The following is a 12,763-nucleotide window of genomic DNA, read 5'->3' on the forward strand; positions in this document are numbered from 1 at the left end:
GCTCCTTGAACTCTGGCAAATAAAAGTGGTAACAGTGGCCATTCTAGAATTAAATTTTTTAATGGCAAAAACTGCGATTACTTTTGCACCAGCCTAATACTTATTTTTTTTCTTATTTAGAGGTGACACAGATTCATTCTACCACTTTGTTCTTATATTTGCAAAGAATTTCTTAAGTTGATGAATTTAATTATATGTTTTCTTTTTATTTCTGCTTATCTTTGTATTTTCATTTTTCCTGTCTTCTCTATTATATTGTAAAATTTCTATGCTTTAGTTGAATGTTTGGTTTATTTTCATTATTTCCAATTTAATACTGAAAGACTTAAAAGCAAAAAAGTTGCTTCTCTTTTTAACAAAGCTTTGTCTATACTTGCTTAATTTTATATGGACTTTTCTCGTTACTATCTAAACAGTCTGTGACAGTACTGTTAAATTTATTTTTGGTTCATTAGTTGCCTCTATGATTTTTTTCCCTTTTTAATTTTCAGTTAGTTAAGGTTTTTGTTTGTTAGTTTAACTTCTGTTATTACTTTCTAGGTTTTCTTTCCATTCTGGTAAAGTAATATGCCCTATAAATTTTTGACTTTTTGGAATTTGTTGACTGTATGTGTGTGAGAGAAAGTGACAGTAAGAAAGAGAGTGAGAGTGAAGGTGGGTGTGAGAGACAGAGACAGAGAAAGATTTAGTTTGATTCTTCATGGATGGTTGAATAGTGTTTCGGTTTTTCGTTTTTAACAGACGAGGTCTTGCTATGTTGCCCAGGTTGGACTTGAACTCCTAGGCTCAAATGACTCAGTCTCCTGAATAGCTGCGACTACAGGCGTACGCCCCCATGTGCACCTGAATGGTGGTGTTTTGTAACGATTCTCAATTTTAAAAAAAACAGTGAATCACTTTCTTCACTGATGATATGTACAGCCATTACATAAAATTGAAGATGTGCTGGTTGAAGGTGTGAGGGCAGATGGAGGCTCCAGCCCCACCAAACCTCTTCTCTCTTGCCTGAAGGGACCCATGGAATCCTTGGAGTTACGTGGGTAAGATTTTAAGACTATTGCTTATTTATAAAACATTATATATGCATCTATTAGATAAACTTAGATATTTATTAAAGTCTTTTTTTCCCCTTGAATTAATCAGTCAAGGACTGGGATGGTGTGTTCTAGTCTCCATAACAAATGTATTTCTCTGACCTCTCCCCACATACCAGAAGCTTTCAATGCTCTGGAATTTGATGATTAACAGTTTGCACCTACTATATTTTCACTATAGGCGTATCTTTTAGTAACATAAAATTATCGCCTTTTTTCCATTTTAAAGCTTCTCTCCTTAAATTCTCTTTTCTCTGAAATTAATATTGTAACCACCAGTATTACAGGGTTTGTATGATATACCTCTGATTGTTCTTTAACTTTTACCTTTTAAACAATCTAGAAAAATTACATTTCTATTTCTATATATGTATATATGGGCATAGTGTATACATGTCTGTATATGAATTTGCATATATAAATGTATATACATATATATATACATGTGTTATGTACATATGTAAACTACATATATCTTTGTAGTATATAATTCTATCTTCATTTCAAAGTCCCATATATTATAACATATTTAAGAGTTTCAGTTTTTAACTCAACTTTTTAAACTTTTCTGGTATTTGTGAATGTTTATCTTACCGGGATTAGCCTTTTTCTTTTATGTTAAGTCTTATGTAAGATATTTTTGGACTGTTAGCTTTACAGGCATTTTATTTTCCTTTTCCTTATAATTACGGTCTCCAGCTCCCAGCCCCAGTGACACAGAAGACTGGTGATTTCTGCATTTCTGCTTGAGGTACCGCTTTCATCTCACTAGGGAGTGCCAAACAGTGGGTGCAGGACAGTCGGTGAAGCGCACTGTGCATGAGCCGAAGCAGGGCGAGGCACTGCCTCACTCGGGAAGCACAAGGGGTCAGGGAGTTCCCTTTCCTAGTCAAAGAAAGGGGTAACAGACGGCACCTGGAAATTCGGGTCAGTCCCACCCTCATACTGCGCTTTCCCAACGGGCCTGGAAAACGGCACACTAGGAGATTGTATCCCGCACCTGGCTCGGAGGGTCCTATGCCCACGGAGTCTTGCTGATTGCTAGCACAGCAGTCTGAGATCAAGCTGCAAGGCGGCAGCGAGGCTGGGGGAGGGGCGCCCGCCATTGCCCAGGCTTGCTTAGCTAAACAAAGCAGCCAGGAAGCTCGAACTGGGTGGAGCCCACCACAGCTCAAGGAGGCCTGCCTGCCTCTATAGGCTCCACCTCTGGGGGCAGGGCACAGACAAACAAAAACTCAGCAAGAACCTCCACAGACTTAAAGGTCCCTGTCTGACTGACAGCTTTGAAGAGAGTAGTGGTTCTCCCAGCACGCAGCTGGAGATCTGAGAATGGACAGACTGCCTCCTAAAGTGGGTCCCTCACCCCTGAGCAGCCTAACTGGGAGGCACCCCCCAAGTAGGGACAGACTGACACCTCATTCAACCAGGTACTCCTCTGAGACAAAACTTTCAGACGAACTATCAGACAGCTGAATTTGTGGTCTCACGAAAATCCGCTGTTCTGCAGCCACCGCTGCTGACACCCAGCCAAACAGGGTCTGGAGTGGACCTCTAGTAAACTCCAACAGACCTGCAGCTGAGGGTCCTGTCTGGTAGAGGGAAAACTAACAAACAGAAAGGACATCCACACCAAAAACCCATCTGTACATCACCATCATCAAAGCCCAAAAGTAGATAAAACCGCAAAGATGGAGAAAAAACAGAGCAGAAAAACTGGAAACTCTAAAAAGCAGAGCACCTCTCCTCCTCCAAAGGAACGCAGTTCCTCACCAGCAATGGAACAAAGCTGGATGGAGGATGACTTTGACGAGTTGAGAGAAGAAGGCTTCAGACGATCAAACTACTCTGAGCTACGGGAGGAAATTCAAAACAATAGCAAAGAAGTTAAAAACTTTGAAAAAAAATTAGAAGAATGGATAACTAGAATAACCAATGGAGAGAAGCGCTTAAAGGAGATGGAGGAGCTGAAAGCCAAGTTTCGAGAACTACGTGAAGATTGCAGAAGCCTCAGTAGCAGATGCGATCAACTGGAAGAAAGGGTATCGCAGATGGAAGATGAAATGAATGAAATGAAGCGAGAAGGGAAGTCTAGAGAAAAAAGAATAAAAAGAAATGAACAAAGCCTCCAAGAAATTTGGGACTGTGAAACGACCAAACCTACGTCTGATTGGTGTACCTGAAAATGACGGGGAGAATGGAACCAAGTTGGAAAACACTCTGCAAGATATTATCCAGGAGAACTTCCCCAATCTAGCAAGGCAGGCCAACATTCAGATTCAGGAAATACAGAGAACGCCACAAAGATACTCCTCGAGAAGAGCAACTCCAAGACACATAATTGTCAGATTCACCAAAGTTGAAATGAAGGAAAAAATGTTAAGGGCAGCCAGAGAGAAAGGTCGGGTTACCCACAAAGGGAAGCCCATCAGGCTAACAGCTGATCTCTCTCAGCAGAAACTCTACAAGCCAGAAGAGAGTGGGGGCCGATATTCAACATTCTTAAAGAAAAGAATTTTCAACCCAGAATTTCCTATCCAGCCAAACTAAGCTTCATAAGTGAAGGAGAAATAAAATACTTTACAGACAAGCAAACGCTGAGTGATTTTGTCACCACCAGGCCTGCCCTAAAAGAGCTCCTGAAGGAAGCACTAAACATGGAAAGGAACAACCGGTACCAGCCACTGCAAAAACATGCCAAATTGTAAAGACCAGCGAGGCTAGGAAGAAACTGCATCAACTAATGAGCAAAATAACCAACTAACATCATAATGACAGGATCAGATTCACACATAACAATATTAACGTTAAATGTAAATGGGCTAAATGCTCCAATTAAAAGACACAGACTGGCAAACTGGATAAGGAGTCAGGACCCATCAGTGTGCTGTATTCAGGAAACCCATCTCACGTGCAGAGACACACATAGACTCAAAATAAAGGGATGGAGGAAGATCTATCAAGCAAATGGAAAACAAAAAAAGGCAGGGGTTGCAATCCTAGTCTCTGACAAAATAGACTTTAAACCAACAAAGATCAAAAGAGACAAAGAAGGCCATTACATAATGGTAAAGGGATCAATTCAACAAGAAGAGCTAACTATCCTAAATATATATGCACCCAACACAGGAGCACCCAGATTCATAAAGCAAGTCCTGAGTGACCTACAAAGGGACTTAAACTCCCACACAATAATAATGGGAGATTTTAACACCCCACTGTCAACATTAGACAGATCATCTAGACAGAAAGTTAACAAGGATATCCAGGAATTGAACTCAGCTCTAAACAAAGTGGACCTAATAGACATCTACAGAACTCTCCACCCCAAATCAACAGAATATACATTTTTTTTCAGCACCACACCACACCTATTCCAAAATTGACCACATAGGTGGAAGTAAAGCTCTCCTCAGCAAATGTAAAAGAACAGAAATTATAACAAACTGTCTCTCAGACCACAGTGCAATCAAACTAGAACTCAGGATTAAGAAACTCACTCAAAACCGCTCAACTACATGGAAACTGAACAACCTGCTCCTGAATGACTATTGGGTACATAATGAAATGAAGGCAGAAATAAAGATGTTCTTTGAAACCAACGAGAACAAAGACACAACCTACCAGAATCTCTGGGACACATTCAAAGCAGTGTGTAGAGGGAAATTTATAGCACTAAATGCCCACAAGAGAAAACAGGAAAGATCCAAAATTGACACCCTAACATCACAATTGAAAGAACTAGAAAAGCAAGAGCAAACACATTCAAAAGCTAGCAGAAGGCTAGAAATAACTAAAATCAGAGCAGAACTGAAGGAAATAGAGACACAAAAAACCCTTCAAAAAATTAATGAATCCAGGAGCTAGTTTTTTGAGAAGATCAACAAAATTGATAGACCGCTAGCAAGACTAATAAAGAAGAAAAGAGAGAAGAATCAAATAGATGCAATAAAAAATGAAAAAGGGGATATCACCACTGATCCCACAGAAATACAATCTACCATCAGAGAATACTACAAACACCTCTATGCAAATAAACTAGAAAATCTAGAAGAAATGGATAAATTCCTTGACAAATACACCCTCCCAAGACTAAATCAGGAAGAAGTCGAATCTCTGAATAGACCAATAACAGGTTCTGAAATTGTGGCAATAATCAATAGCTTACCAACCAAAAAGAGTCCAGGACCTGATGGATTCACAGCTGAATTCTACCAGAGGTACAAGGAGGAACTGGTACCATTCCTTCTGAAACTATTCCAATCAATAGAAAAAGACGGAATCCTCCCTAACACATTTTATGAAGCCAGCATCATCCTGATACCAAAGCCAGGCAGAGACACAACCAAAAAAGAGAATTTTAGACCAATATCCTTGATGAACATTGATGCAAAAATCCTCAATAAAATACTGGCAAACTGAATCCAGCAGCACATCAAAAAGCTTATACACCATGATCAAGTGGGCTTCATCTCTGGGATGCAAGGCTGGTTCAACATACGCAAATCAATAAATGTAATCCAGCATATAAACAGAACCAAAGACAAAAACCACATGATTATCTCAATAGATGCAGAAAAGGCTTTTGACAAAATTCAACAACCCTTCATGCTAAAAACTCTCAACAGATTAGGTATTGATGGGACGTATCTCAAAATAATAAGAGCTATATACGACAAACCCACAGCCAATATCATACTGAATGGGCAAAAACTGGAAGCATTCCCTCTGAAAACTGGCACAAGACAGGGATGCCCTCTCTCACCACTCCTATTCAACATAGTGCTGGAAGTTCTGGCCAGAGCAATCAGGCAGGAGAAGGAAATAAAGGGTATTCAATTAGGAAAAGAGGAAGTCAAACTGTCCCTGTTTGCAGATGACATGATTGTATATCTAGAAAATCCCATTGTCTCAGCCCAAAATCTCCTTAAGCTGATTAGCAACTTCAGCAAAGTCTCAGGATACAAAATCAATGTACAAAAATCACAAGCATTCTTGTACACCAATCACAGACAAACAGAGAGCCAAATCATGAGTGAACTCCCATTCACAATTGCTTCAAAGAGAATAAAATACCTAGGAATCCAACTTACAAGGGATGTGAAGGACCTCTTCAAGGAGAACTACAAACCACTGCTCAATGAAATAGAAGAGGATACAAACAAATGGGAGAACATTCCATGCTCATGGGTTGGAAGAATCAATATCGTGAAAATGGCCATACTGCCCAAAGTAATTTATAGATTCAATGCCATCCCCATCAAGCTACCAATGACTTTCTTCACAGAATTGGAAAAAACTACTTTAAAGTTCATATGGAACCAAAAAAGAGCCCGCATTGCCAAGTCAATCCTAAGCCAAAAGAACAAAGCTGGAGGCATCATGCTACCTGACTTCAAACTGTACTACAAGGCTACAGTAACCAAAACAGCATGGTACTGGTACCACAACAGAGATATAGATCAATGGAACAGAACAGAGCCCTCAGAAATGATGCCGCATATCTACAACTATTTGATCTTTGACAAACCTGACAAAAACAAGAAATGGGGAAAGGATTCCCTATTTAATAAATGGTGCTGGGAAAACTGGCTAGCCATATGTAGAAAGCTGCAACTGGATCCCTTCCTTACACCTTATACAAAAATTAATTCAAGATGGATTAAAGACTTAAATGTTAGACCTAAAACCATTAAAATCCTACAAGAAAACCTAGGCAATACCATTCAGGCCATAGGCGTGGGCAAGGACTTCATGTCTAAAACACCAAAAGCAATGGCAACAAAAGCCAAAATTGACAAATGGGATCTCATTAAACTAAAGAGCTTCTGCACAGCAAAAGAAACTACCATCAGAGTGAACAGGCAACCTACAGAATGGGAGAAAATTTTTGCAACCTACTCATCTGACAAAGGGCTAATATCCAGAATCTACAATGAACTCAAACAAATTTACAAGAAAAAAACAAACAACCCCATCAAAAAGTGGGCAAAGGACATGAACAGACACTTCTCAAAAGAAGACATTTATGCAGCCAGAAAACACATGAAGAAATGCTCATCATCACTGGCCATCAGAGAAATGCAAATCAAAACCACAGTGAGATACCATCTCACACCAGTTAGAATGGCCATCATTAAAAAATCAGGAAACAACAGGTGCTGGAGAGGATGTGGAGAAATAGGAACACTTTTACACTGTTGGTGGCACTGTAAACTAGTTCAACCATTGTGGAAGTCAGTGTGGCGATTCCTCAGGGATCTAGAACTAGAAATACCATTTGACCCAGCCATCCCATTACTGGGTATATACCCAAAGGAGTATAAATCATGCTGCTATAAAGACACATGCACACGTATGTTTATTGCGGCACTATTCACAATAGCAAAGACTTGGAACCAACCCAAATGTCCAACAACAATAGACTGGATTAAGAAAATGTGGCACATATACACCATGGAATACTATGCAGCCATAAAAAATGATGAGTTCGTGTCCTTTGTAGGGACATGGATGAAACTGGAAAACATCATTCTCAGTAAACTATCGCAAGGACAAAAAACCAAACACCGCATGTTCTCACTCATAGGTGGGAATTGAACAATGAGAACTCATGGACACAGGAAGGGGAACATCACATTCCGGGTACTGTTGTGGGGTGGGGGGTGGGGGGGGCGGGGACAGCATTAGGAGATATACCTAATGCTAAATGACGAGCTAATGGGTGCAGGAAATCAACATGGCACATGGATACATATGTAACAAACCTGCACATTGTGCACATGTACCCTAAAACCTAAAGTATAAAAAAAAAAAAAAAAAAAGAAATCATGATAGGTAGAAATGGGAATGATAGAAAGACTTCAAAAACAGGAGAAGATGGACAACTTCTACAGGCATCCACCTATTTCTTCTTCAATGAGTTTTCTAGTCCACTTATCTCCAAAAACCATAACCCTGGGACTCAAAATCCCCAGGAATCATAACCATGCTACACTTGGGCACAACTGAATGATATACCTGATTTCTCTTATTATTCAGCCTTTATAAGAAACTATATGTTTTCAAATCTATGGTCAGTTCATTTCAGGTTAAGCAAATTCAGATGACTACCTGGCACCTTATTTAATTTAAAGCTTATTATCAACAAATTTTAAGCTGCCTTAAATGTTATGTATATCACTCTGCTTTCTCTCTAGATTCCACTATTAAGCCTCTGATATGAAAACACGAGATAAAAAGTCACTAGGGATTTTCTGCACCCCAAAATGTTTAAAAGCTGCTCTCTCTGGTAAGCTCTAATCTTTGCTCTCTTGTTTACGTTTATCAATTTGAGGATCACTCTGAAGGTAGAGTTCTCTCAACTTTTTAAGCACCCATTGTTTATATCTCTTTACAAACTTAGTGGCTTACAAGACTAGATAGTTTACTTGATTAATGACATACTTGAGCTTCTCAGGTTCCTCTACAAGCAGCAAAGCAGGTTCTCAGGCACAGCTCTTCCGTGGGTGACCACAGTTCCTCACTGACAAGAAAACTCAAAGCTATTTGAAGCTTTTAGTGACTGTATTTTGGTCTTTGGTTGACAAAGCCACAAAATATTTGATTAGATGAAAAAATCAGAATGAAAGAAACATTAACTACACTTAGACACACCTGCCTTATTTTGGGATGGAGGTGGGTGGGGTTGGAGGGAAGCTATAGTTTTATGTATTTCTCTGCTTTTCTTTCTCAGTCCCTCAAATACACTAAAGCAACTCTGAGCATTATTTAATCTTTATTTCATCATTTAAAAGGATGTTCTGAGATCATGGATCTCTACTATAGGTATGCCCAAGTGCTAGAACCTGGTGCTAGAGAAAAATAAATGTGTAAGAGTTAGCTAACTATCACGATGATGAACTAGTAAGGCAAAATGGATGTAAAAATTCAGCCTTTTTTTATATTTCAAGTCACATAAATCAATAGTATTGAAGTAAATTATGGATGAAACTAAAGCCAAGCACACATACATCAGCTGAAAACAATAGGAAAGAACTCAGGCTGTTTTTTGTATGTTTGCTCAATGTTTTGAGAAGAAGCTAGAATACCAAGTGAGTTTTTAGATCTATAAAGAAGAAAGAAAACTAAAATTAAGCCTGTTGGTAGGTCTATACCATTTTCATACATGCTAGGGGAGAAGGTAGTAAACAAAGTTTCTGCAACCATAAGTGATGCTTAGACGAAAATTAAGTCACTGAATGATGCCAGGACTGATTATTCTACTGAACTTTAAAAGCAAGAGATTGTAGTCTCTGAGTCCAAAGTGGTTTCATATGAACTGCCACAGTTGTGGTTTACTGTTGAAACTATAACCTATCAAATTAGAAGCAGGCAAGGCCTATGCTCTTAACGGTTCCACTTTCTACTGTCTACAGTTAAGTTATGTCTACAAGCCCAGCATATTTTTTTCAGTTAAACTGTTATTTGGATGAGTAGAATATAAAAGCTACTCTGTTATGTTGGCCAGAGAAGATTTTTGTTATGATACAAAGCTTAATGAAGTTGCCAGTCTCATGTTTATTGTACATATGAAGACTTTCATTGTAACTATTTTTATCAACTTCTGATATTTTATTATCCTGGTTACCAGTATGTAATACATAACTATAAAGAAGAAGTGTACAGACTGCATAAGTACCCAAGCTTTTTCTACCCTGCATCTCCAGATATTTTATTGACTTTAGTACCCTGCTGACCCCCATTTTTCTAGGTCTACAGTAGCCTGCTATTATAGAGCTACAAAATGTTCCATTTCTTCTCTTCTTGATTGTGGAATGCCCTTTTAGGCAACAGGTTTGGCTAGCCAAGATCTTCCCATCAAAATTGAAAAGTTACCTGTTCAATTTTACTAATGCTTTATGTATTATGCTTTATTCCTTAATGAACTTTTCTCAGTGGCCATTTTTATAATATAAAAATATTTAAAAAATAAAGCATAAACAATATTTGCTCTTTGTGTAATGCATCATAAGTGAAACCATGCCACTAAACAACCATATCCTGTTTGGGCAATGATGACATCAGAAATACATGTTTATCATCTGCTTTGGACAACTTAGCATGTTTTTGGCCCAAGGCAAAGTTGAACTAAAACCATTTGCAGTTGTACCAAACCAAGATAACCACACATTTCTAAAGTAATTGATACCTAAAAGAACACTGCCTTTAGATCACAGTTCATGATCTAAGCATGCTAATTCTTTAAAGGTTGTTGAAGTTTATAAAGCATGTATGTCTACTGGACCTCCTCCAAAGTTTAACATAAAATAATTATATTTTCAGCATGCATAGAAACTATAAAAAAGTTGGCACTTAGCACAATCTTTTGCAATTCTGAAATTACCTCCATTGCCCAACTGAAAGAGAAGGGGAAAATGGAGCTTCCTTATACGTGAAAGTATGATAATAGCAATATGAACTGTGAAAATACTGTCTTGTAATTTGGAAGGCACTCAAATGAAATAAATCATTTTACTTTAAATTTTTCTTTTAGTGTTTAAAGAAATAATAATTTTATGTATAGGTAGCTAAGGTAAATAGAAGACATATAATTTTCAAATTCATTGTTAAGACATATCCAGGCAATCCAAATACATGTCACTAATTTTGTCTTGCAGTGATATAAAGCATGTAATTGCCCTGGGTACTACCCTAGCTAGTAAGTCCAATCACAGCCTGCAACTATAGCTGGCAGAATAGCTCTTCACACTATATATGCCAACATAAAAGCAGTAAGAATTAGTTTTGTTTACAAATAAAACTGGATGATTTGAAACAAAAAAGGTAAATATTTAATTAGAAGTTAGCTTCATAAAATAAAATCAGTAAATGTCAGATCCAGAGTAGGGAAACCTAATCATTTTCAAAACAGGAAATAAGGAAACAGAAAACAGAAGTCATTTCCCAAAGCTGATGCTGAAGGCAGATCTGACTCCCATTTCAGGGGCTAATCCTCTGCACATCGCTACCATCAGACATAAAACCATTGACTTAGAGATTTCAGACAACATTTAAAGAACATGAGAATAGAGGCCGGGCGCGGTGGCTCACGCTTGTAATCCCAGCACTTTGGGAGGCCGAGGCGGGTGGATCACGAGGTCAGGAGATCGAGACCATGGTGAAACTCCGTCTCTACTAAAAATACAAAAAATTAGCCGGGCGTGGTGGCGGGCGCCTGTAGTCCCAGCCACTCGGAGAGGCTGAGGCAGGAGAATGGCGTGGACCTGGGAGGCGGAGCTTGCAGTGAGCCGAGATAGCGCCACTGCAGTCCAGCCTGGGCGACAGAGAGAGACTCCGTCTCAAAAAAAAAAAGAACATGAGAATAGAACCAAACAGCATAGGCACTGCAATGATTGTTCTATATCTGTAAAAATGGAAGAATGTACTATACCTCCATTCTTTCTTGTTTAACTTCATCAATTTCGTCATCTTCAAACATTGCTAAAAGTTCTCCTGTCTGGTCAATAGAGTTGAGGAAGTCCTGAGCAATCTTTTGTCTTTTGTTCGCATTATTGCTGCCACTCAATTTGTCTTCATGAAGTCAAGGGAAAGAAAAAAAGAAATGTTCTCAATAGGTTTACATCAGCACTAATTATTACATGTATTAAATATAGTATACCAAATTCAGAATTGGGATTCTCTGAAAATAATCTTTAAAAATTTCTTGCATTCAAAATAAAAGTATAAGTCATACAGAATTAAATAATTTTTCATGTCACAAATTAGACTGAGAGAATAGAACCAAATGATCAATTACCAAAATAAGTGTGAAAGGGCTAATTAAATCCCTTATAAAAAGGAGAGAGTGGTGTGCTCAGATTTGGAAAAAGAATACTGTTATATAGTATTTATAACAAACACCTCTGAAATGACAATACAAAAAATGATGAATAAGGATATGCTAGGCAAATACAAGCTAAGAAAGCAGAACTAGTAACATTAACATTAGAAAATATAGCTCAAGACCAAAAACACTAAAGGAGACAGGGTGAAATAGTATCTAGTAATAAAAGGAATTTTAAACAGACATAAACTTTTATGTAACAAAATAATAGCAAAATGAATAACACAAAGGAAATCTTTATAAAAAGCACAATTATTGTGAGATAGCTGAATATATTTTTTAAAATTTGACAACTTAAGGTTACAGAAGATTTAAAAAATATATATCTCTAAGAACATTAACAACTATATACATATAAGAATCTATATTATTATCTTAGGTCCATAGATCATTTTTCTTCATTGTTATCATTTCTTTTAAATTTTTACATCAGAAAGTTTTATAAACATCTATAAATTAAAATATATTAAAATGATATCACATATCATTTTTGTTTGATTACTCTTTCCCATTTCCTTCCCTTTTACATGATCAGCCAAATTCCAACTCAAAATCTTGTAACTCATATTAATACCACCCAATATGTATTCTCCATGCTTATATAGCCATAAAAATACATTCATTTATAGAGCTGTTTTATTCATTTATACTTTCTAGAAAAGGGTTCTTATGATATTCCTTTTATTTCTTTCTTGTCTTGCACTTCATGTTTCTTCATCAATTAGGGAGAAAAATCCCTCCAAGTCAACTGGTACAGCCCTGATTCCTTCTTAACGGCTGTGTAACA

General features: G+C 37.7%; 1 protein-coding gene across 11 annotated transcripts in view; it reads right to left on the reverse strand.

Annotated features, from left to right (window-relative positions):
* The window catches only part of SUPT3H (SPT3 homolog, SAGA and STAGA complex component), a 555,592-nt gene that overhangs the window by 175,511 nt on the left and 367,318 nt on the right, over positions 1–12,763 (reverse strand). For all 11 annotated transcript variants that reach the window (XM_058432546.1, XM_058432547.1, XM_058432550.1 and 8 more), the window contains one exon: positions 11,524–11,663. In XM_058432546.1, the coding sequence (XP_058288529.1) occupies positions 11,524–11,663 (140 nt within the window). The remainder of the gene's footprint in view (positions 1–11,523; positions 11,664–12,763) is intronic.

The sequence above is a fragment of the Hylobates moloch genome, unplaced genomic scaffold, assembly GCF_009828535.3.
Source record: "Hylobates moloch isolate HMO894 unplaced genomic scaffold, HMol_V3 SCAFFOLD_20, whole genome shotgun sequence".
In the NCBI taxonomy this organism is placed as follows: Eukaryota; Metazoa; Chordata; class Mammalia; order Primates; family Hylobatidae; genus Hylobates; species Hylobates moloch.